The 26,852-nt window shown below is 35.4% G+C and overlaps 1 protein-coding gene across 5 annotated transcripts in view; it reads right to left on the bottom strand.

The window, feature by feature from the left end:
* Nucleotides 1–62: 62 nt before the first annotated feature.
* Nucleotides 63–26,852, bottom strand: part of HLTF (helicase like transcription factor) — a 59,565-nt gene continuing 32,775 nt past the window's right edge. For all 5 annotated transcript variants that reach the window (XM_032630529.1, XM_032630528.1, XM_032630532.1 and 2 more), the window contains 12 exons: nt 25,376–25,473; nt 21,088–21,231; nt 19,561–19,699; nt 18,777–18,912; nt 16,096–16,275; nt 11,199–11,323; nt 10,532–10,710; nt 9,110–9,235; nt 8,685–8,797; nt 8,108–8,288; nt 4,677–4,757; nt 63–2,379 (listed from right to left, as the gene is read on the bottom strand). In XM_032630529.1, the coding sequence (XP_032486420.1) occupies nt 2,227–2,379; nt 4,677–4,757; nt 8,108–8,288; nt 8,685–8,797; nt 9,110–9,235; nt 10,532–10,710; nt 11,199–11,323; nt 16,096–16,275; nt 18,777–18,912; nt 19,561–19,699; nt 21,088–21,231; nt 25,376–25,473 (1,655 nt within the window). In that variant the 3' untranslated portion in view covers nt 63–2,226. The remainder of the gene's footprint in view (nt 2,380–4,676; nt 4,758–8,107; nt 8,289–8,684; nt 8,798–9,109; nt 9,236–10,531; nt 10,711–11,198; nt 11,324–16,095; nt 16,276–18,776; nt 18,913–19,560; nt 19,700–21,087; nt 21,232–25,375; nt 25,474–26,852) is intronic.

Here is a 26,852-nt window from a genome sequence, read left to right on the forward strand (position 1 = left end):
TTTATAAAGAAAGATTAAATGTTCTTTAAAGAAAAAGTACTCATTAAAATTACGGCACTGAGGAAGCTAGTAATTTTTTCACTTTTATTAAATTTAAAACAAAATCCAGTTTGAAACACAACTGGGAATACAATATTTTCAAGATGTTTCTAAAGCTATTACTCTACGTAGTAATGAAACAGAGTTAACAGCGTAAACATAATGTGAACTTTTCATTCCAGTAGTTTATATATTTTCTTAGAATGAATTTGTTGTTTTTTATTTAACACCACTTAATCGAACTATACAAAACCAAAAAGGTATTTTTTAAATGACTTGCCAAATTTATCATTATGAATGTGTTTAAAAACACAAGTCTGTAAATGTTTGGGGTAAAGAAGCAAGCAAAGTCTTCACCTTTACAGTGAGTTTGCAAGGCTCTGCCTTTGTAAGCAAGAAGAGTAGGTTGCGTTTTTTGCTGCAAACTCTTTTTATACTTAATCTCACTGAACTATTGGTATATAGAGAACCCACATATCATATTTTATGAGATCCTGATCAACCTGATATTTTGTGCAATGCTAGTCCTACAAGGTAAAGAACTTCCCTATTGCTCCTTATGCTAGTGGACCAACCTCAAGTTATTATTCCACTCTCATCCCTACAGAAAGGTCTGTTTGTCCTTTACATCAGCCCTCTACCTCACCTGCTGCCGAAAAGAAAAGGGACTGGGAAGATTCTTGCTGTCTGATCCACTGTTCCTTTGGAGCAGAGGACAGGGCACAGAGAAGGAAGAATTTTGCTGCTGATAAGGTATGTGCTAAATCTAAGATTGTGTGCCCTAGAATACAACGCTGCCTCCAATCTCCTCTTATCTTTCAGTCAAGTCACTTCCAACACTGTAAGTAAAATATAAGGTTCTTAAATTTGTATCATCAAACATGAAGCTTCTCCTATTATAGTAAGTAATTTCTTCTTTCTTTGGATTACAAAACAAGATTCCCTTAAGGAAAAAAATAACACTGACTACCTAACCTGACTGATAAAATTTATAGTTTGTTTTAAATGTGACTAAAACAGTCATCCAGGATTCTGTGGCAACTACCGTGAGTTTGATTATTAACAAAAGTAGGAAAAAGATCAGTAATTCTACAGATAGATGTAAGGGTGAATTACTGAAGTTCCAAAATCAAATTCTGATTCTAAACACAGTAACAAAGAAAATTTTCCATTCAGGGATTAAGATGTCTTTAAAAGTTGAAACAATTTTGGAGGTCATCCAGCCCAACTTCCATCCAGATTATCAGGCCTCTCACATATAGTAGTCTTCTGAATTATAAAAATTTATAGTTATTTTTTAAACTACATAAATAAGAATTATCTATATATAGAAATATCTATTCAGCAATTCCATAATTTAAATATTCAAATCAAATTGGGCAGAACTGGTTCCTTCTCACCCCCCACAGACTGTATTTACACACTAATATATCAAGTTACATTTAAACAAAAAGAATGGTACCACCTAACTAAAACGGAGAAAATAGTGCTCTAAACGCAATCCCCAATTTTTTTCATGAACATAAAATTGTAAGTCACTTATGTGAATTTTATCTCAATGACACTGTAAAACAAACAAAAACAAAACACATACATACACATACATGAACAAAGCCAAACAAACAAAAAAAAAGCAAGTAACTTGCTAACCTGGACTTTGGTCCCTCATTTAAGGTTCTGGAATGCAAATATGGTTTTTGAAGGTCCAATAAAATCAATCTCTTGTATAGTCTGTGCACATATTAATCGTTTATATGGACTGTGAATCCACAGCATCACAAATGGGAGACTTTGGTGAATAACCAAACGTGTCCAACATAGAAAAGAACTATTTGGTCAAAAGTATAAAAGGTTTGACCTTATCTGAAATATGAAAAAGCTGAGTACTTGGAAGATATATGAAAATACTCAGCATAGATAATATGAAAAGTTGAATAAAAGTAACTTTTTGTCTCAAAAAATTATTTTAGGCCACAGTATATAACAGAACTTATTGCTACCTGAACTATCATTAAAAATAGGTTCATATATAGAAGGAGATTATGTATTAGTAATACCTCTTCACTAATATAAAATGATATGCTCCTTTTAGAAGATATACTCTAGACCTCATTTCTAAAACTGTTTTTCGCATTTCCAAAACTTCTGTATATATCTAATTAAACTGACCTTACCAAATCCCACAAATTATAAATCAATTAAAGTTCTGATTTCATTAATTTTAGCTTGTTTCATTTCACTAGCATCTGCTTTTTTAGTTCCAAAGGCTCCAGCTGCAAGTTCTCTCTTTGTGTTTTGTATTTTCAGCATATTTTCTTCAACAGAATCCTTCACAATGAACTTTAAAAAGAAAAACAAAGTTAAATTGGTTAAGTACTTTTTAGGTCACAATACTTGAATTCTTTAATTAAAAAAAAATTGACATGATGAAAATGATACTTTAAAAGAACCTGCTTTCTTACAGTATTACGTAGCTTTCAAAAATGGTCAATAATAATCTATTAGAAACTGTTTCACTCCCCCTTTTCTCTCAATATACAGTGAGAATATTTAGAACATGATATGATAGCTAGAGATGAGCACCATTTTCCCTTATCACTCAATATAGTTTTCCTGTATAAAGAATACAGCTGTAAGGACATAAGTTACATATTATAACTCCATCATCAAGATAAAAGCAACACACAAAAAAAGCAAACTTTATAGGCAACTCTGAAGCTGGAATATTAGCAAAATAAATGTAACATATTTAAAAAGCCACATAAGATTTTCCCAGAAATGAAAGAACAGGCCTTCATCTGGTATAATTTATAACATTAAAAATTTAAGAGAAAAAAAAGTGATCATCTCAATAGATGATAAGCATTTGATAAAATTCAACGTTTATTCCTGATAAAAACCTTGACTTTAAAAACAAATCCTCATTAACCCAGAAATAAATGTCCTCAACCTTATTTAAGGATATCTACTAGAAACTTACCAAGAATAACATATTAAATGTAAAACAATAAAAGTATTCCCAACAAAGACAGGAACAAGTCAAGAATGATTACTGTGATTAATTACTTCTATTCAACACCGTACAAGAGGTCCCAGTTACTGTAATACAAGCTGTGTTATAAAATGATACCAAAATACATAAAAGACCTAAAAAAACGGAGAGTGATACGATCTAAGTTCTTATATGGGAACACTCCGTATTTATAAAGAAGACAGTTTTCCAATTAATCATAAATTCAATAAATCCCAAACAAGATTTCTGAAGTGGGATCTGGTAATCCAAATCCAAAGTTCAATTCAAGAGTAAATAATAATATTAATAACCAACACAGTTTTCAAAAAGAAGGGTAATGAGTGCACTTTGCTCTACTAGATATCAAAGCATTCTTTATAAAACCACAGTAATTATTAAAGAGATGAGTGGAACAGAACAGAGTCCAGAAAGAAACCCATGAATTAGTTTATGATAAAGTGACATTTCAAATCAGTAGAAAAAAACGATGGACTTTTCAAAAAAAATGGTTAATGGAGCAAATGATTTTTCATCTGACAAAAAGTTAGATCCATATCATGAATCATAAACAAAAGGTAAAATATTTCAAAAGAATCAGAAGCACAGGAGATTCTTTTTTTTCCCTCCAAATTTTCAGTACGGCAATTTTTATTGACACTTTTGTAAAACACTACTCCCAGTTTACATAATTTACAGGAGATTCATTCTTAAAGTTTGAAGATAAAGCCTTCTGTTCTAAGAAAGACCTCAAAATCCATAAGATACAAAGAAAAAGGCTGATATGTTTTAAATGATAAAAATTTCTGAACTTTTTCATGACAAAAAGCACATAAAGTTCAAAGATAAGCAAGAGCCTGGAATAAAAAATTTCCAACATACGTAAAACATTTAAAATCAGAATTTATAAAGAAGTACTTTATACTATAAAACTATATTTGTACTTTATGAAAACTGGGCAAAAGATGCAAGCAATTCACAGAAAAAAAATAAGAGATATGTCAAATATGCTAAAGGTCTTAGGTAAATGAGTATTAGAAGGTCACTTTTTGACCATCTTATAAGCATAGATTTACATCGTTCTCATATATCATAAAGCCTATTTTGAAAACAACCTGACAGTTATCTAGTAAGATTCTAAATCCAGAATTCTAGTTTTCTTAACCTATCCTGGAGAAATACTGTACTTGTACATATGCACAAAGATGCACATAATGCTCGTTACAGGAGTGTTTTTATCAGCAAAAATTGAACTGGTTAAATAAATTAGATGTAATTATGTTGCCTGTCTACCATGACAGAATAATAATAAGTTTGATCTGTATGTTCTTACAGGGTAGTCTCCAACATATACTGTTCAGGGGGAAAAAACACAGACTGCAAAGTAATAAAGTATGATCCCATTTATCTTAAACAATTTTTTGAAATTTACACATATACGTAAGTATGAATGTAAACAGAAAAACTTTGACTAGCATGTTAAACTACTGATGGTAGCTTCCTTCTAAACAGAATAAAGATGATCTTCATAGTTTGCACAATTCTATTTCAATCTTTTACAATATATTCACGCATTATTTGTATAATTTTGAAAACCTTATTTAAAATAGATGTCTTAAAAACTCACTTTCGTGATAATAACTTCTTGCTTCTGGCCAAGTCTGTGGCATCTGTCAAAGCACTGATCTTCAGCAGCTGGATTCCAGGCCTTAAGAACATGAGTTGAATAATTACCACCCTGATCTGTGAGTGTTCTGCACAAGTCCTTTTGTTGCAGTATTATTCATTCACCTTTTACTAAATGAAATCTTTCTGAATGAATTCAGGTAGTGACATTATAAATGCTCTGGGGACGAAAATTTCCACACAGCCCCACTACCTCCCCCAATCACTACTATGATAGGCAGGTATTCTCTCCCCTGTCATTTCACTACACCGCTTCTAGTATCTAATTCAGGGCCTGATACCTAGAAAGCACACAGTATAAATGATTGCTGATTTATCAAATAATATCTTTCTCATCCCCCACCCCCACCCATTTTACAATCAAACTATGTCTGCTTAACAGAGGAAGTTTATACGCTCTCTTAAATTACTTAATTTACATCAGAAAAGATAGGTAATTGAGTCCATTTATGAAAAAGTTTTCTCCCTTTCTGCTGGTGTTTGGTTCTTTTCTTTCATTTTCCTCCTTTCATTATTTACAAAAGCACAAAAAAAGATTTCAGGAGTAACGAGAAGTCCTAAAAATTATTTAAGACTCTGCCATACAATTTTCAGTATCTATTTTGAACTAAAAAAGTAACATTAGCTAACTACATTGGCATTATCACGGGGACTGTCTTAAGGTGAAGAATAAAACAATGAAGCACTGAAAAGAGAAGATAAGCAAAAAAGATATAGAGCTCTTCAGTCTAGAAAGATAGGAGTCAAGTGGTTTTGAAATAACATGAATTGTCAGGGTAGGGGATCATTAAGTTTTAAACTAAACTATGGGATGACTCCTGAAGCTGAAAACAGGGTGTTTTGGAGAAAAGGAACATTTATACAGCAAAGTACCAACTGAAAATAGAAACAAAATCATAAATTAATATGTAGATGACAAGTTTATAGTACAGCTTAGGCAGTTATTTTCTTCTTTTTAAAGTTCCCTTGAGGGACTTCCCCCTGCTTGCCAATGCAGGGGACACGGGTTTGATCCCTGGTCCAGGAAGATCCCACATGCTGCGGAGCAACAAAGCCCGTGTGCCATAACTACTGAGCCTGCGCTCTAGAGCCCGCGAGCCACAACTACTGAGGCCCACATGCCTGGAGACTCTGCTCTGCAGCAGGAGAGGCCACTGCAGCAAGTGGCCCGCACACTGCAGTGAAGAGTGGCCCCCGTGGGCAGCAACTAGAGAAAGCCCACGCACAGCAACGAAGACCCAACGCAGCCAAAATAAATTTTTTTAATAAAAATAAAAAATAAAGTTCCCTTGAGATCGAGAGAAAAGGAGATTTTACTCTTAACTTGCTATAATTTGATTTGGGGATTGTTTTTCGGTATAAAAGTTAGATTTAAAGGACTTATTTACCTTATGAGTTTCTAAAACTGACAGTCATATTCTGTGAATATTTTGTATTTTACAATTGGACCCACTTTGAAACCATTATACTAACAGCTCAGATAAAACGTTCCTCTCTGCTGTCTTTTGTCTAGGAACCTCATGGTGAGACGGCAGTATACATCAAGTATGACTAAATGTATAATAAAATTTACTTTATGATAATGTAAAACTGATAGCTCCCATTCTCTTATGTAGCGATGAAGGAAGCAATTAACTTTATCAAAAGCTCATAATGAAAAAAATAAGCTCACAATGAAACATCAAAATACAAATAAATCTTAACATTTATATAATACTCGACAAAGAGGTAAAAATCTTCATGAGCAATTTTTTTTTTTTTTATACTGAATCTTATTTGTCTAGGACCTGGCTTTTGTTTTAAAGTTAGTTAGAAACAATATCTGAAAACTTGAAATGTTCTATGAAAAACAACCAACTTACTATGAAACTGCTAAAACATTCTGTAAGTTTTCTAAAAGTATAACTGTTAAAGAGTTTAGTCTCTGGTCAACTTTACAGTACTAATTAAATTACTGTATTTTGTATTAACAACCTCTTCCTTATGAAATACTAAGATTATAACCAAAAAATAATAATTTGGGAATCTGTTCCAAAAATCAGCTTCTAGAGTTATCATCTGGTTAGCTAACATGTAACTTAACTTGCAGTTACAATGCATATTTTTTATAATAACCATAATACTAAAACTCTAGCAAAGATTTAAAACTTCATCCACAGAACTAAGGCAAGAAAATACGACAGACCACTGCCATCCCGATGGCATTAACATGAAACCCATGAATGCCTAAGTATGGCTCTGGTTTTAATATTACTGGAAAGGTTACCCTCAGGTGAGGAAGAAAAGCCTTGGTAACAGGTACATGCTTCAACTAGAGAGCCTAACCAGAATAACTCAAAATCTGTATCTTAGTAAAATTTCTTTGTTATGAATTTTCTGAGTTTCAGGCAGCAAGCTAAAACAAACCTTAGATCTGTGAATGCAGAGAAACAGCACAGGGTTCCCTCCAGCCCAAACAGTGCCCAATGCAAATTAGAAACTGAATTAGCTCAGAGTGCTTCCAGTCCAAAAAGCCCCTTTGTGCAATCAGAAAAAAAGTGCTCCTCTGCGGATGCAACTCTAAGTCACACGGTTTGATGTGTCAAGTTCAGAGTGAATTTTAACTCCCACTCTACCCCTAGACCTGTACTGCGCACGGTAATTACACTGTGTTAGACATTAAAGTTTACCCAAAGCAGTCCATTAATGGTACTTGTTTCTAAAACTGTGATGCTGGACCACGTGCACCTAAAATCACCTATGGTCTGTATAAAAATGCAGTTTCCTGGGTCTCATCCAAGAACTCCTAAATCTGAAGACAGAGGTCAAATTGCATTTCCTAATTCTTATGCACGTTAAAGCCTGAGACTATTAGCACCGTGATGGTGGCTACTTTGTCTGTCTTGTTTATATCCAGATTCCCTGTGCCAGTAAGATTCCCTGACACAAAGTAAGATCTCATTGATTCATGGGCCGAATCAATGAAAACACTTCCCTAAAGCATTAGTTAACAGAAACTTATTCTGTATATAGAAGAGCAGTAGAAAAGCACAACATAATACTTATAAACATGGACTCTGATCCTGATTTGTATCACTAGCTGTGTGATAGGGCAAGCTATTTCACTTCTCCATGTTTCAGTTTCCTCACATGTAAAATGGGGATAGTAACAAGAACCATCTCATAGAGATGCTGTGAGAATTTCAGTTGATATATGTAAAGCACTTAAGAGAAAGCCCTTAAAACACTTTTACTAAGTTATTGTCTATTTTTAAAGTTTGCCTAAGAATTTTCACAATCAGTTACAACTATAAAGGTATTTACCAAATAGTTTTTTGTTTTTATTTTTTTAAAGAAGTAGTAACATACCAAAAAGTCTACAAAACTACTTACTGGATCCATTAAAAATACTCGAGAAGCTGCAGAAAGATTCAAACCAACTCCACCTGCTTTTAAGGATAGAAGCATTATAGTTGGAGATCCTGCTTCAGTGTTTTGAAAACACTGAATTGATTCAACTCTTTTCTTTTGGGCCATAGAACCATCCAAACGAGTAAACACAAATCCAGAGGCTCTAATGGAGGGAACAAAAGAGACAAGTAACACTACACTATAAAAAACAGAAACTAACACACCATTGTAAAGCAATTATACTCCAATAAAGATGTAAAAAAAAAAAAAAATGTTAAGTAATTGTAATCTTTTCATTCAACCAATTCTTTCATTTCTGCTGACAGATATTTACTAATCATCTACTAATATGTCAGGCCCTGCAGTCAACCTTTTTCCTATGAACTCAGGACCTAATCTTTAAAATTCTAAGTTCTCAGGAGTATTCTTTATTGTTACTGTTATTTTAGATAGATGAAATGAATAAAACTGGTAAAACACACAATGATTTTTTGCTATCCAAATTAAAACATTTATATAAAATCCTTTTGCTCCAAGTGAGAAACACTGTTGAACTTACCTGAGTGGTGTTTCTATTAAAGACAGAAATGTTGTAAACTGAGAAACAACTAAACTTTTTATGTTGGGGTTCTTCTTTCTTAAATCAATCAATGCATGCATTAGAGCGTTAATCTGAAAAAAATTAGGATACCCGTTAGATTCCATTTTGACTTGGAAGAGAAAGGTCCTGCCATGTTATCTCCCTAAAATACAAATGTAAAAGACCACCAATTTTCTTAAAAATTGAGACTAAAAAATACTATCAACTGAACGCTTTCTCTCATCTCTCAAATTCACCACCAGAAAGAAACAAAAAGCCAGTAACCACCAACAGAGTATAATACTCAAATGACAGGATTAAAAGCAGAATTACTATTTCTAAATATGGTATTTCTTTATATAAACATAAAACAAATATTCAAACATTTGCACATGTATATTTACCTTCGAACTGGATGTCCATTCCATATTAGGCTTTTTCTCAGTGTCACATGCCAATTCTTCTGGAGGACATTCTAATAAATTGTCTCCATGTATATCATTTCTGCATAAAGGGCATTTAGCATGTGGCTATATAAGAAAGAACAAAGTACGAGTGACACTTAACAAAGGAACAGAAATATAAATTTGCCTAAAAATTTTAAAAGGCATGGTAAATTCTATTTCCCTAATAGCCAGCATTTTATTAAACCTTTTATTAGATTCATCCATTTGAGATAAATGTGTACATGCTGAACTCCAGGCAGATATAATGTTCTAATGTAGTAAGTGGGATTGGTAAAAAAGAGAGCAAAAGTAGGTGATCTTGACTAGCAGCAAGAGCTTGAAACAATAAATATTATACTATTTTCAGACAAATAAACCATGAATAAGTTTCTTGAACCTAATTACAATATAGCATAGAACTATTCTTTAGAAGAAAAAAGAATAATTTCCTTCTTAATAGCCTATAAAGCCAGTCCAGATCTGATAAGTCCTATCAGGTTCATTCAAAGCAGTTATCTGTTGTGTCCATTTTGTACCAAGGCATACTAATAAGATTATACCTAAAATAACTACATACCAAATACCATTACAATAAAAAAGATTCTGAACCTAAAACAATGTTAGAAGTCAGTATAGTAGAGTTACCTTTAGAGAGGAGGGAGAGAGTAATGATTGGGAAGGAACACAGGAAGATCTGGGTGGTAGTTATATGGATTTGTTTACTTCATAATTCACTGAGCTATACAATCATGATGTGCATTTTTCGTTATTATATCTCAATAAAAATGTTTTTAAAAATTATACCTCAGAAGGATTGCTTACAGGATTATTCCACTTCACATGAATCTAGACCTACCTAGCTATAGTAGCCAACAGCCATGCGTGGCAATTAAGCTGTTGAAATGTGGTAAAGACAAATGGAGATGTGTTCTAAGTGCACAATACCACTGAATTTTGAACACTTAAGTTTTACAAAATCATGTAAGGTATCTCATTAATTTTTTATATTTTAGATATACTGGATAAATAAAAATGCATTGTAAGAATTAACTTCATCTGTTTTACTAGAAAATTTTAAATTACCTTTGTGTCTCACATTATCAATCTATTTCTTAGACAAAGATGATCTAAAGAGTTCGCAGAACTACAATATTGACTGTGAAATATACCTCCAAAAAATGTCTTTTTATATTAAAAGGGCTTAATTATAATGAAACATATCTATTAAAACACTGATAAAATTAACTATATATAAAAGGTGCACTAGTAAATCCAAGTGCAAAACTCTTTATAGTCTCTGTTGGACTTGGGCTTTCATTACACTCAACACTGCAACACCACTCCATCAAACACTGAATTTGTGTTCAGCATAAAACTAACCTGCTCATTCTGAATGACTTGGCAAATGCAGGGTTTACAAAAGACGTGTGCACAGTGTGTTATGACAGGAACCGTTAAAGAATCCAAGCAAATTGCACATTCTTCATCAGAACCTGAGCTCAGAATTAACTTCATCTTCCTTATTAACTTCTTTCGTAGTTCTTCAGGTGTATCATTTCCTAGAGAAAAGGCTGAAAAATTAATTTCAGAGCAAGACTTGTAATATGACTAGACAATCTTAATCTCCCTTATATAGAGAAAAGTTTTGCTTGGGTAGTCTTAAGTCTTCTTATTTATTCATTTATTTTTTTTTATCACAGGCAAAAAGCATGATTTAAATTTGAAATTTTAAGAAAAATTCAGGAGCTCCACATAACATACCTTACACAGAAACATCACTGTAGCACCATCTGTGGGTACTACCATGGAATAAAAGGCTGATCCAATCTGAACCTTTCTTCTAAGACTATCACTGGAAATCTTTGAAAAACTCATTAATATTCCATTTCATTGTTGAGAGGTTCTTGAGTACATTTCTAGTTGAGTCCTATTCTAAAATCAATGTCCGTTTGACAAATAAACTAAATTTAGGCCATATGAAAAATTTCTCATTCTGATTTAAATATCTCTACTAAATATGATGTGTAAACCAATCACATTTACCTACCTGAGGGACTAGTGGAAGACACTGCGTTTGTAAGAAGGTGAGTGTGACAACAAATCTGCCGCAATCTAAGCAAAAGACCCAGGACATCTGCATAGTGTGCAAGGACAGTGCCTTCATTAAAATACCTAGAGGTAAAAACACTGAATATTATGAAGGCCTCTAAACAGTAATATTTCCTATTCTAAAACAGTGCAACAAAAATGGCATTGTTTTCTTCTTCCCTGGAAATCACTTCAAAACATGAATGGAAAACAGAAAAGTAAACTCGATCTTTAATGAAACCAGGAGAGATTTGTAACAATAAAGCAAAGTATATGAGAAATGGCTGCCAACTGCAGTAGAAGTCAAAAAGGAAGATACCGAGAGATGACTGCAGATCTCAAGCAGACCTGCCAGAGCAAATTCTTCAAAACAGCATGCCCTAAGGAGAAAATCACCATCTCTTATGTGCATGGCTCATGGCCTGAACGCCCCTGGACAAGTTTATACCAAGACGGAGGGAAGGCAAGCTGAATAAGGAAACACGTGGCCCTACTGTGTTTTCAGAAAAGACTATAACCACAGCATTCCGTATTGTAAGGAACCCTAAAGCTTCTGATCTCTGTTTTATGAGCACAAGTAAAATCTGAAAGAACTCACATGTAACCCTGAGTCATAATTAAATAAAGATATATTTCCTGCCAGTCGAGGATACAGCTATGACTCCTGTCCCTTCATATGAATCTCTTGCAAATAGCTAGTCCAGAAAGAACTCAAGACATTCATATATGAGTAACAATCAGCAAAGAGCAAGGGAGAGAACAAATGGCAGTGAAAGAAAACTCACAGAAAATGTTGCCATAGAGCAAATAAAAATTATGACCAAGAATGCTACCATGATTTAACACCACTCAATAAAACAGTTCCTCCTAAAAAAACACCAATAGGGCTTCCCTGGTGGCGCAGTGGTTGAGAGTCTGCCTCAACTCTGCCGATGCAGGGGACACGGGTTCGTGCACCGGTCCGGGAAGATCCCACATGCTGCGGAGTGGCTGGGCCCGTGAGCCATGGCCGCTGAGCCTGCGCGTCCGGAGCCTGTGCTCCGCAACGGGAGAGGCCACAGCAGTGAGAGGCCCGCATACTGCCAAAAAAAACCACCAATAGCTTAAAGCAGAGACAAAACTTGAAAAGGTATGGCAAAACAAAACAGAGATCAAAGATGAACTGGTACAGCTAAAAAGTATGAAAGAGAAAAGTAAACTATCAGAGGAAGCCACAGGGAAGCCAGCATAAAAGAGACTAGCCACTGATAAAAACATAGGATTGTAGGAAACAGGATTGAGAAACGCAAAATTAAACAGAAAGATGTAAATGATTAGAATAAAATGATACCTATGGAAAAAAAAGAATATCCAGCATACACAGAGAGAAATAAAATAATGGAACAGAAAACAGTATTTAAGAAAACTTTCCCAAAAGGGGGTGCAGGAAGACTGCAATCTACAGATTTAAATGGTACCACATGTTCCATAAAAATATCAACAGAGATCCTGGTGAAATTGCTGGACTTTAAAGAATAGAATAAAATAAAAATCAAGGTTTTCCATGGAACTATTCAGTATAAAATACAGTAGAACAAAGACAATACAGGTTTTCAAGAAACAATGGGTGATCCAAAAATTATATACCAAGGCAATCTGGTATTTAAGTATTCAGGCAATAGGAGAAATATAGCCTAATGGTTAAGAGGACAGACTCTAGAGCTAGACTGTCTGAATTCAAAATCTGGCTCTGTCAATTTAACTGTGAAAACTTGGGCAGGTTTCTCAACCTGTGTCTTGAGCTTCCTCAGCTGTAACAGTGGTATAATACACACCTCATAGGACTGTTGTATTAAAAAAGTTAGCATATGCAAAGTGTTTAGAATAGTGCTGGACTATGGCAAATGATATATATCTGCTGGTATTATTAGTAAGAGTAGTATTATGGCAACAAATGCTTCTCAGTATTCAAGAATGCAAGGAGTAGGCAATATAAAGATTGAACTTACAAATTCTAAACTACCTGAATTTAAACACCACCTGTCATTCATTAGCTGTGTGACACAGTGTAAGTCACCTAACTGCTCTGTGCCTTGGATCCTTCATCTGTAAAATGTAGGTAATCCCTGTACTGACTTAATAGGATTGTTGTGAATTAATACACATAAAGCTCTTAGATGAATTAGATGAATGCATAACACGTAGTAAGTGCTCAATAAATGTTAGTAAATGTACTACCTATTAAGATATTTTTTAAATAACATTTTTTCTCTGAGAACACAGTTTCAATAAAGTTACTCTTTTTCAACCTTTTCAAACAGAATAACATTTACCAATAGTCTAATTATTCCCTGGCACCACTTCTTACACTGAAAATGAATATTTCAGTTTAAGAAATTTCTTTTGAGTGCCAGATACCGAAGTAGAAGTTTCCTCCTACCTCACCAGCTACACCTGTCTTGTTAGAACTCTTCTCTAACTTCGTTCACTCTCTTGGTGATCTTATCCAGTCTCCCGGCTAAAAGTACCATTTACACACAGGTGACTTTCAAATTTATATCAAACCAAGAGCATTCCCATGAACTCTAATCTCATACCCAACTGACTATGTGACATCTCCACTTAGAAATCACACAGGCATCACACAATCAATGTGCCCAAAGCTGAGTTTCTCATTTTCCCTGAGAAAACTCTGCTCCTCCCTATAGACCTATTCTGCAAATGGCAATTCCATCCTTCTAGCCACTCATGTGAAAAACCTTGCAGTTATCTTTCACTCCTCTCTCTCACACCCCATACTATATCAATCAGCAAGTTCTGTTGGCTCTACCTTCAAAATGTAACAGAATCCGGGCATTTCTAACCCCCTTCATCACTACTACTGTAGTAAAAAAAAGACCACCATCATCTCTTACTTTGATTTTTGCCACTGTTCTCCCTACTTATGCCGTGACTCTACAATGTAAGTCTTAACACAGCAGCCAGTTATCCTTTAAAAATATAAGTAAAATTAAGTCACTCGTGGTTCAAAACCCTTCCTTCAAAGGTTCCCAAATCTCATAAACAGTAAAAGCCGAAGTTCTTCAAATACGCCACAATGCCTACATAACTGTCACCCACCCCCACGCCAACAGCTCTCTGACATCATCACTATTTTCCGCCTTGCTCATATTATCCAGCCACACTTGTCTCTGTTGCTCAAGCTCCCCAGGTATGCTCCCAACTCAGGGCCTTTACACTTGCTGTTCCCCTCTGCCAGAAATGCCCGCCAACCCCAATCTCCTTTAAATCTTTTCCCACATATCACCTTCTCAGTGAAATCATCTTCCCTGAATACCCTATAAAAACAGCTTCAGTGCTCCCTCACCTCCTTTCTCCGCTTTACTTTTTTTCCATAAAACTTAATTTTTTAATCATCTGTTACCTCCCACTGAAATATAAACTCCTTGAGGGTAGAGATTTTTGTCTGCTTTACTCTGCTGTATCCCAATGGGTACAACAGTGCCTGGCACACAGGCACTTAATAAATTTTGGTTGAAAGAATGAATATGAAGGAAATTTGAATCACCACTGCAAAGATTTTCAACTCTGAAATCGCTTGCTTAGAACAATCTTTCTCAATTTCCTAATTCCTATTAAACCTGCTTTGTACCTCACTGAAGTTCTTATGTTTTGAAGATTCCCCTATATTCTCAGCCCTGTCCTGCCTTCACTTGTCTCCTACTCATTCTGGTTCCTTCATGCATTCACATCAAACATGCTCTTGCTTAGGCTAGAATTTCTCACCTACGAATCCCCAATACCTTTAATCTACACTTCATCAGCTCCTAGTTCCAGATTTCCATGTGTGGCTGGAAAGTCATACTGATTTAACTTTTACATAGATCCAATCCCATGTGGAGCCTGTCTACCACTCTAAAAACCTTACTTTTTGCAATGGCTGAAAATCCAGGCTACCTTCCTCAACTTCCCACTGCCTTACTCTGTAGATATCTTGTCTCATAGTTCACTGACTGTACTCTTGATATGATTTACCTCCATAGTAGGCTTTATTTTTCTCCATCAATTTGTTTTATTCTCTTTTCTATCTGTAGTCTCTTCCATGTTCTCTTCCTCTCAAAGCAATTACACAAATAAAACCATCAAAAAATTGATCCAGCAGCCAATTGTCAATCCTATCTACCAGTCTTCTTCCTTTTAAAGACAAACTTCGTGAAAAATGGTCTACCCCTACAGCTGGCTACTTCTTTGCAATCCCTTTACTCCTACAATTTGGCCACATATCTCATCATTCTAGTGAAACCATTCTGGGAGTTTATACCAGTAACTTCTGAATCACCAAATTATTGTAAATAGCCTTTACTAAGTCTCTGCGCTATGTGACACTACTGACCATATATTCTTTCTTGATTACAGTCTTTACTGGAATTCTGTAACAGTTTCTCTACTGTCTTCATACATCTCCCCTTGACAGAATCTCTTCCAGTGGCTCCTCTTTATTTTCCTATGTCTTTAACGTGGAACGTTCCCCAAGTTTTAGTCCTTCTCTGGATATACTTCTCTCAATGTTTTTAATCTTCTCGCATGACACAGAACCAGGAATAGAAGCAAGCAAGGTCTTCTGACTAGCAATCCAAGACTTGCCATTTCATGTAAACTTTTTTCCTAACTTAAGGAATTACTTACCTGGTGAACTATAATATTATTTCACTCACTTCAACTATTAATTTGTTAAAAAGTAAATAGTTAAAAAAAACAAATTATACTGCAGTGCACTTAATAAGACTTTATTGCTAACATACCTAAAAAATGCTATTCAATTAAAGTTAACAAAGAAAATAAAAACTAATTTCTAAAATGACTTTCTTTCTCCATACCTTCCAATAGTAGCTCTGCCTTCATTTTTCACAGACTGGTAAATCTTCCTCTCTTCATCCGAAAGTGTAATGTGCTGAATAAATACTTTACGTTCTGGTAACTCCAAAACAGGTTTTCCTCTAATTTTGCTTGTCTTTGTTCTTCTAAGTGTAATATTTTTAATTAGGGACTGTAAACGCCTAATCAAAATAAAAGAAATAATCACTTAACTTTTTATTTCTCCATAAGTTATTTCAATGAGAACAAAAAGGAATATCTTAATCTATTACTGTTCTATAACCTTAGTAAAGATTTTTAAAAAAAAACACTTATTTGGGGTTTTATCTAATCTTATAATGACAGACATATTCTACAAAGAGAAAATTATAGTAACAAAATACATTTAAATTTGCCCTCAATTCAGTACCTGTCACAGTTTAATCTTTTATCCTGTCCTTATTTTTCTTAAGCTCTTCTCCCTGTTTTTCTAATCACTAACCCTCTTTTTCCTTCTCAATTCTGTCAACTACACCACCCAAAGTTTGACACTCAAATTCTTAAAAAGTAGCTATTAAGCGCAAGGCATTATACTAAACATCATAAATACATAAATGAGTAAGATCTTATCTTCAAAAAATTTCTCCAGTAATATGAAAATCAAGGTACATAAATAAGTAATTTTTATAAAGTAATGAATGCCAAAAATAAAAATTAAAACATGATGTGACAATTCAGAAGAGGGATAAATGCCTGCTAGATTCTACAACCTTTACAATCTTCTCAATATCAGAAAAAGAAAGGAAGCAACGCTTTAAAAAAAGATTTTTTCTTAACACTGAAATATAAATACAATTTCTTAAATCAGAATTTAAATAGTTGGTTCTGAGGAATCAAGTAGACAGTACTGCAAACGAGGTTAGTGGCTTTTGAATCTTTTTCACTGTAACCCACAGTAAGAAACATATTTTACTCCACCCATCAAACATACAGAAACACATATACATATAACAGAAACAAACATTTCACAAAACAATACTGTGTGTGATGCACTCTGCTATTTTCCTAAATCTTCTACTCTATTTCATTTTCTTTAATGAACAGCTATAATGCTAGCTGCCATCTTTATGATTTCACAAAATGCTAATGAATCCTAAACCCTCTGTCTGAAAACCACTGATCCAGGCAAAAAATCTGAACGTTAGCCTAGTACCTTGCAAAACGCCTATCAGCAAGTTGATATCTATGAGAAGTTGAGTTTTCATCTATCTCCACCAGAAACAACTTTCTGTCTTGTAAAACTCTTGTTACTGCCACTGTATTACCACATCATTCAGCTATCACTATATAAATCTATACAACAGGGGTCCCCAACCCCCAGGCCATGGACCGGTACCTGTCCGTGGCCTGTTAGGAACCAGGATGCACAGCAGGAGGTGGGCAGCAGATGAGCGAGCAAAGCTTCATCTGTATTTACAGCCGATCCCCATCGCTCGCATTACTGCCTGAGCTCCGCCTCCTGTCAGATCGGCGGTGGCATGAGATTCTCATAGGAGCACGAACCCTACTGTGAACTGCGCATGTGAGGGGTCTAGGGGTCTTGCGCGCTCCTTAGGAGAATCTAATGCCTGACGATCTGAGGTGGAGCTGAGGCGGTGATGCTAGCGCTGGGGAGTGGCTGCAAATACAGAGTATCATTAGCAGAGAGGTTTGACTGCACAGACACCACAATAAATCGACTGCTTACAGACTCATATCAAAACCCTATCAGTGGGCTTCCCTGGTGGCGCAGTGGTTGAGAGTCCGCCTGCCGATGCAGGGGACACGGGTTCGTGCCCCGGTCTGGGAGGATCCCACATGCCGCAGAGCGGCTGGGCCCGTGAGCCATGGCCGCTGAGCCTGCGCGTCCGGAGCCTGTCCTCCGCAACGGGAGAGGCCACAACAGTGAGAGGCCCGCGTAACGCATAAAAAAAAAAAAAAAAAAAAAAAAAAAAAAAAAAAACCCTATCAGTGAGTAGCAAGTGACAAGCTGCATCTTACGGAGTAGACGACATAAGCAACACACTTATGGGTGTCACTGTCTCCCATCACCCCCAGATGGGACCATCTAGTTGCAGGAAAACAAGCTCAGGGGTTCCCAACGATTCTTCATTATGGTGAGTTGTATAATTACTTCATTATATATTACAATGTAATGATAATAGAAATAAAGTGTACAATAAACGTAATGTGCTTGAATCATCCCGAAACCATCCCCCACCCCGCCCCCATCAGTGGAAAAACTGTCTTCCACGAACTGGTCCCTGGTGCCAAAAAGGTTGGGGACCACTGCTATACAAGATAAGTTATGAAAATTTAGTGCATATTGGATTCTCTGAGCATATAATGTTTTTCCTGTCACTACTTAATTTATTAATGGTGGTTTTGAAGGTAAGAGCAACACACAAAGACCATATAGCTCTGCCTTCACAGTTCTGACTAAAATCAGGGAAAAGGAGGGTTAACCTTTTAGTGGTAGGTAGAAATATTTATCCCCCCAAACAAGAATCAACAGATTTTTGGCAGTCAGAGACATTAAGCCGTAAACACTTTTTGGAGAGGAAAGCCAACCGTCAGGTTAAAATAGTAATGAAAGTGGCAACTGCTTCAACCTGCGAACAATTATTTGTAGCTAATATTAATCAGTTGTCCTGAAATTACTTACCTAAGTCCACCTTCATCTCCCATTGTGACAGGACGCTGTATTGTTCTATGCCACCATTCTCTATCAAGAAATGGTTTAAGTTTTAAGAAGGAAAGAAGAGACCACAAGTCTTTTAAAGAATTCTGAATTGGAGTGCCTAAAAAGAACAGAAAACTGTTATAACTCTATAGCCAGAATACACAATCAAAATATCCACCGGCCCAATCAACGGAGACAACACTTGAAAATGGGCACTTTGTTCTAAGCGCACCCACTAACTATTAAGCTGTGAGTATAATCCTTTGTTAAACATATACACAATCTCAAAATACAGTCTGGCTCTGATTTTTAGCTCTCACTTGCCATACTAACAAAAAGACCACAGACCCCATAAACTCAACTTTCTCCTTAACAAGAACATTTGCTTATTTGATTTTTAAATCAGCAGCACTAGCAAGAAGAAAAAAACTAATCTGAGTTTATATTCTCGTCCCCATCTTCCAGTACAGGTTCATGAGTAGCAAACAAGCTCCATGATGGGAAGTAGAGAAATCAAGATTCTAACTGGAGGATTAAAGTGTCTAGAGTTCCAAAGTTCAAAAGTAAGTATAGTGACTGTTCCATAAATGAACTATAATTCAAATGTTGCTATATCGTGGGCAGCTATAAAAAAAAGTCAAAATGTTTTATTAAATGATTTCTATAATTGATTTTTGGGAGAGACTTTATATCCACTTGAAGTTTACAAAGTTACCTCATAACTTACTTAACCATACATATTTGGGAATTCATTTTTTATCATTACCTGTCAATACCCATCTTCTTTCTGCTTCTAAATCAAGTACAGCTTTTGTCTGCTGAGCATTTGGATTTCGTATGGCATGTCCTTCATCCAGGATCACTCTTAGCCACCTTATGCTATGTAGTGGACTATCAGCTTTAGTCTGAAATAAATGTTTCATATGAATCAAAAACACAGGAAGGTAAAATAATACTTTATGTAATTTAATAAGTAATATGAGTTGTTATTCTTTAATATCGTCACCTACTATGTGGTAGGTACTGCTTTAAGCACTACATATATTAAATTATTAAATGTTCACGAACTTATGAAGTATTATTACTCCTATTTTACAGATGAGAAAATTGAAGCACCAAGGTGTGACGTATGTTGCTCAAAGTACCACAGCTATGAAGTGCAGAGCTAGCATTCAAACCCAAGTAATCTAGCTCTCTGATGACACCTTGGTTCAAAACACTGAGCTATTCTTATTCTGCCTCAGATTCAAACATATGATGATATAAAGATTGTCAGTAAAAATAGTTATTTGAATATAACATAATTACTTTTATGTAAAAGTTAATGTTCTTACCTAAAGACTAAAATTTTTATAGTAAAGTGTTTTGGAAAACATTTTATCTTAACCGGAATTATACGCAAACAACAATTAGAATTCTAAATGAACTGGGAAACAAATTTCAGATACAAAAAAGCTTATTTTTAAATTGAGATAAACAATTATCAAATCACTATGACAGAAAACAATATTCCAGAATATCAGAAAAAGAATTCATTTGCAAATTGCTATATACACTTAATTACAATTCAGATTTTAAAATTTAAGTGTTCTAAATATAAAATATTCCTAAATTATTATCTAAAGGAAGTCAAACCTTGTTCTTTTTTTTGCAGAATATTCAAAAACAATTTCCTCTTGGGGGGACTAGAAAGGCAGAGCTGCAGCATCACCCTCCAAAAGGTGACCCCCAGTGCCAGCCCTCCACACCAGTACAGGAGGGCCAGGCAGCCCCACACCCCAGCAGATGAAGTCCCTGGGCTCAGCTGTTGGGCTGTGAGGACAGCCTGATGCTCAAGTTTCCCCATCTGTACAGTATGGTAAATCTGTGCACATAGTGTGGTAAATGCTGCACCTGAAGAAACCTGTGAAGCTCCTGATTTAGAGATCCTTAATTTGGGGCTAGAACCCATGGATGGGATTTAGGGCACTCCTATTCCTGAAATTATATACAAAATTATGTGGATATGTATGCACATGAATGCTTCTGGAAAAAGGGTCTAGAGCAGCACTGTCGAATAGGAATGTCATGCAAGCCACGTATGTCATATTAAATTTTCCAGCAGCTACACTTTAAAAAGTAACAAGATATAGGTAAAATAAATTTTAATAAAATATTTTATTAAAAAAAATTTCCTATTTACTTCCTATATATTAAGGGAAGAGTATAAAGCCTGAATTTTAGAACACTTTAGAAACCTGAAGCAATTAATTAAATTCAACTTCCGAAAATCTCTGAGTATCAACGTACTTACTCCATAGTCATGAGTTAAAATATTATATGTAGTCAAAACAATATCCTGTTTCGAAAGCAAGGCTGGGTCTCTAACACGATCAGGACCATAATAAACATAAAAATTCAAGTGCACATCTGATTTTATATGTTGTCCAAACTGGTCCTAAAAGAAAATTAGAAATATTTTAATAAGAAATAGGTTAGTGTCAGGTTCAATATGTGTATAAAATGTACTGTTTTGGCAGTAGTGTCACAAATCAAACTACTAAAACTGCATAAAAACAAGTTTCATGCAATCTAAACTAAAACAACAACAATGATGATAATAACAATACTAGTTATTTTACTGCCAGGGAAACTGACATATATACAATAATAATACATTATATAAATTTTGCCTGTCCCTACCAGTGGGCAGCTACTTCATTTTTAGAAGGAAAAAACAACCAAGCTTTTTTAAAACAGTAAGTTTTTTTTAATTTAGTATTTTACAAAAAGGGTCTTTAATGCTTCCATTTAGTGACTTAATATTATCAAAATTAAACACCGAAAGAACAATAGGCAATATTTTCAAGAATGTAGGTAGAGATTCAAGCACAGTATCTACTTTCATTCATTTATTATAGGCCTACTGTTTGCCAGGTATCAACCAGAAAGGTGGTGCAGCTAAAGAGAAAAACAAGACCTGGTCCCTGTCCTCCCTGACAACATGATCAGTTTTAAAAACTTGAGAATTTTTTGTCTGCTTTGGTTTTTTTAACTCAAGAAAACAGTAGATCTGGGAGATTCTGAGCAGGAAAAAAAAAAAAAAGATTAGAAAGAGACAGAAGGTACTAAGGAGACACAGCTGGGAAACTATTAGATGAAAAATGAAAAAGATGATGAAGACCTATACCAGACTGGCAAAAGTAAGAACAGAATGGAAAGGACTGGTGTGAAAGACAGTGACTGATGGGACTTGAGAACTAATTAAATATGGGATATGAAGAAAAGGGAGAAGACAAAAGACGACTCTGATACTTAAAATAACTACTAGAACTGTGTGATAAAGATACAGAGACGTTTAAAAAAAGAAGGGAAAGCAGGCATAAAGATGAGAAAGAAATAATGAGTATTTTAGACATTTAAAATTTTTGGTCACCATAGAATATCTGACTAGAGAAATATACTCCAAAAATTTAAATACTGGCCTGTAATGCAGGTGTAGATACAGACTTTAAAGTTATCAGTAGACAGTACATGAAGCTACAGGAATGAATAAGATTTTCTAAGGAGAACAAATACAATGAGGAAACCAGGTTAGGGGAAAAGCCTGCAGAGAGCAATACTTAAAGAGCACAGCTTATGCTTCATTGGGAGATAAGACATGATGTCTGAGATATGATTTTAAATATTCCAGCAAAGAAAAAAATAAAGCAAATGTGGTAAACTTTTGATTCTTGAATCTAGATGACTAATGGAGATCTCATTACAAATTTTCATAATACAAAAAAAAAAAAAGCTTTAAGTGAAAAAAAGGCAGACTACATAGGAAGCATGGAAGGAAGAGGTAGAGAAAAACAGTGGTCAGAAAATTGGGATAGCAAACAAAATCTTGGGCAGGGGACCAAAGAATATCAAAGTTTCAAGAATGAATACAAGATCAATTTTTTTTTTTTTGCGATATGCAGGCCTCTCACTGTTGTGGCCTCTCCCGTTGCGGAGCACAGGCCCCGGACGCGCAGGCTCAGTGGCCATGGCTCGTGGGGCCAGCCGCTCTGTGGCATGTGGGATCTTCCTGGACTGGGGCACGAACCCATGTCCCCTACATCGGCAGGCGGACTCTCAACCACTGCACCACCAGGGAAGCCCCAAGATCAATTTTTTAATTTGTAGTTTATGTTCATTCCCTCTCTTTACCAAAAGGATTGAAGATTTACAAAATAACACATAACAAAAAGTAATAAAAGGGAAACAAAGTCAGGGCAGAGGAAAAGAAAAAGGGAACTCACTGGACATGGCAACAGTGAAGTCTTTGAAGCCCTTCAAAAAGAGTTTCTACGGAGGGTGGGAGCAAAAACCAGACTTACTGTGGGCTAAAGAGAGAATGAAATCTGAAACAGTTAAGGCAAAAATACAGAAAAGAGGATAAAACATGAAAGAGTAAAGGTGAAAATGCAGAGAATCTTATCAAGAAATCTGGTGGAAAACGAAAGGAGAAAGTACAGTAAGAGAAAACTGAATCAACGGGTTATCTTGAAATGAAACAGAATATCTGTGGAAAGATCAGACTTGACATAAAAGAAAATTAACTCTTTTGGAGAAAGAGAATTATAGTACTGAGTTTCTAGTCACTGTGCTAGGTTGCGTGTGTGTGTCTGTGAGAAGGAAACAGGTGTTATTTAATTTTCCATTGGGAGGATAAATAATCTGTCTGAATATCCAGAAAAATTATGTGGTGTAAGTGGGATTGGTATCTTCCTCCTTTAACTGGATTCTTTCCCATGTTTGAAGACAAAGAAGGGAAGATAAGGTACTTCTAGCTTGTTTATTACGGTGCTAGGTTATGTTACCGGGAGGCTTGGAAGAGAGCAGCTTGTCGAGAGATTGCAAAATTCTAATTCTTATCCCTATATGCTCAACCATCACTCATTCCTTTCAAAGTCAGTTTTTCCATAACCTCAGTAGGCATGATTTTGCCAAGGTTTCCTTTCTTATGTTTATATACTAAACTTTTGGGTTTTTTCCAAATATAAAATTATAACGACATACTAATTACCGATTTTAAAAATACATATCCATGGCCCCAAGCAGTTAAAAAGTCACTGTTCTTTTGTTTACACCTCCATTAATACTTGTAAACCTCACCCTGAAACTGCTATTCAAGTACCCATGTACTGTCTTTCCAGCAATGGACCACACATCAAAAGAAATAGCATAGCTTTGTTGGAATAAAAAAAAAAAAAGAGCAAGAGAGAACTAAAACTCATCCTGGTCCTAAGAGGAAAAATGACACTAATGAGAAGACAGTGTGATTAAAAAAATGATAAATACACCAAAAACTTACAATAAAAAGATAACAGCCAAAGAAGGCAAAGCTACATAAAAGTCAAGAAGATATGAAAGAGGTCACAGAATTTGACAATTAGACAATAACTACAAATTTTTTCCAAGGAAATTTAGAGAACTGGTGGCAGAAGCCAAGTTACAATGAGCTAAGGAGTTAGTAAATAAAAGCATGAAGTGGAAATTAAACCCCAAGAGTTAAGGCAGTGAATGCAAGAAGAGTAGCAACTTAAAGGTGAGACATAATCAAGAGAAAGTATTTAAAAATGTAAAAGATCTATGTTTCATGAAAGAGCCAGTGGAGAGAGACTGAATAACCAGGCAAGGGGAAAAATAACACACAAAATGAAAAGGCAGAAAGAGATGGAATCTAATGTACAGACTAAGGTATCGCTCTTACAAAGAGTAGGACCTCTTCCACCTCTGAGATTAGAGGAGGAAAGGCCAGGAGAGATGCAGATAACCTTGGAGATGGCAAGAATGGAAGTTCACATCCAGTGGTCTTTTTGTTCACAATGCTTCCAACAGAGTTATTATTTCATTATAACATGCAGCTTGAAGCTCAAACTGGAAAGGAAATAGAACCAAGCTGCTCCTACACATAACACATAAAGAGGTTCCATTCCAATGCAATGTTTTAGAACAGAAAAGCAATCTGGAAGAAGAAGAAAAAAAAAAAAGACAATATTTTCTGGTGGTAGCCTTAAAAGCATAGGCTCTAGAGTCAGAATGTTGGAGACTATATCCCAGCTCCACCAATTTATTGGCTGGATGACCTTAGGCAAGTTACTTAATTTCTCTGTGTTTCAGTTCGGTCACCTGGAAAATGAGAATAATAGTTGTGAAGATTAAATGAGAAAATCTATGAAAAGAGCTTAGGAAAAAACTGAGCACATAGGAGCTCACTAAATGTTATAAGCTGTTATAAAAACAAAAGTTATCATTAGTGGTGTTCTTAAAAAAGAGGCTCTAACAGTTCATAAATAAGGTGTGGTCTTAAATTATACACTCTGGGGGACAGAAATGGAAGAGGAAGAAGTACAAGCCAAATCTTATGACAGCAACTGACAATGTTTCTTTCTCTACTATAAATTTTCAAAGAAAAATAACTTCAGTTCAGCAAATATAATCCCAATTCACTTAACAGTTACTTCAATTTAAATATAAAGTGCTGACCAAGCATATTTCTTGCAATGAAAGACTCTTTTTACAGTGTCAGACAAATATAAATTACATGTTTTTAAAGGGCTGTGAAGACTTACAATCCAGTTGCTTAACACAGAAAGTGGACAGATGATCAGTGTTGTTCTTGGTCTCTCTTCAGTATCAGTTTTCTTTGAACTCTCCACTGCAGATGCTCCTGAAAGAAGATACATACTTCAGCTATTTTTTTTTTCTCAAACATACACAAAGTCAATGAAGATATGACAAAAATGTGCCTCTATGAAGAGAAATTAGGAAGAATTAAAATGAGGGACTTCTGGGCTTCCCTGGTGGTGCAGCGGTTGAGAGTCTGCCTGCCAATGCAGGGGACGCGGGTTCGTGCCCCGGTCCGGGAGGATCCCGCGTGCCACAGAGCGGCTGGGCCCGTGAGCTGTGGCCGCTGGGCCTGCGCGTCCGGAGCCTGTGCTCCGCAGTGGGAGAGGCCCCAACAGTGAGAGGCCCGTGTACCGCAAAAAAAAAAAAAGAAAAGAAAAAGTATAGTACTGGCACAAAAACATACACATAGATCAATGGAACAGAATAGAAAGCCCAGAAATAAACCCACACACTTATGATCAATTAATCTACAATAAAAAAAAAGGCAAGAATATACAGTGGAGAAAAGACAGTCTCTTCAGTAAGTGGTGCTGGGAAAACTGGACAGCTACATGTTCAAGAATGCAAAAGTAAAACATTCTCTAACACCAAATACAAAAATAAACTCAAAATAGACTGAAGACTTAAATGTAAGACCAGATACTATGAAATGCCTAGAGGAAAACAGGCATAACACTCTTTGACATAAATCACAGCAGTGTTTTTTGGATCCATCTCCTAAAGTAAAGGAAATAAAAGCAAAAATAAACAAATGGGACCTAATTAAACTTAAAAGCTTTTGCACAGCAAAGGAAACCATCAACAAAACAAAAAGACAACCTACTAAATGGGAGAATATATTTGCAAATGATATGACTGATAATGGACTAATATCCAACATACATAAACAGCTCATACAACTCAATATCAAAAACACAAACAACTCGATTAAAAAATGGGCAGAAGACCTGAATAGACATTTTTCCAAAAAGGAAATGTAGATGGCCACAGGCACATGAAAACATGCTCAACATCGCTAATCATCAGGGAAAGCAAATCACAACAGCAAGATATCACCTCACACTTGTCAGACTGGCTATCATCAAAAAGAACACAAATAACAAATGTTGGTGAGGATGTAGAGAAAAGGGAACCCTCATATACTGTTGGTGAGAATGTAAATTGGTGCAGCCACTGTGGAAAACAGTATGGAAGTTTCTCAAAAAACTAAAAATAGAACTACCATATGACCCAGCAATTCCACTCTTGGGTATATATCCAGAAAAGATAAAAACACTAATTCTAAGAAATACATGCAGCCCAAATGTTCACAGCAGCATTATTTACAATTGCCAAGATATGGAAGCAACCTAAGTGTCCATCAGCAGGTGAAATGGATAAAGAAGATGTAGCATATACATACAATGGAATATTGCCTGT

Source organism: Phocoena sinus, chromosome 4 (genome assembly GCF_008692025.1).
Source record: "Phocoena sinus isolate mPhoSin1 chromosome 4, mPhoSin1.pri, whole genome shotgun sequence".
NCBI classification, from domain to species: Eukaryota; Metazoa; Chordata; class Mammalia; order Artiodactyla; family Phocoenidae; genus Phocoena; species Phocoena sinus.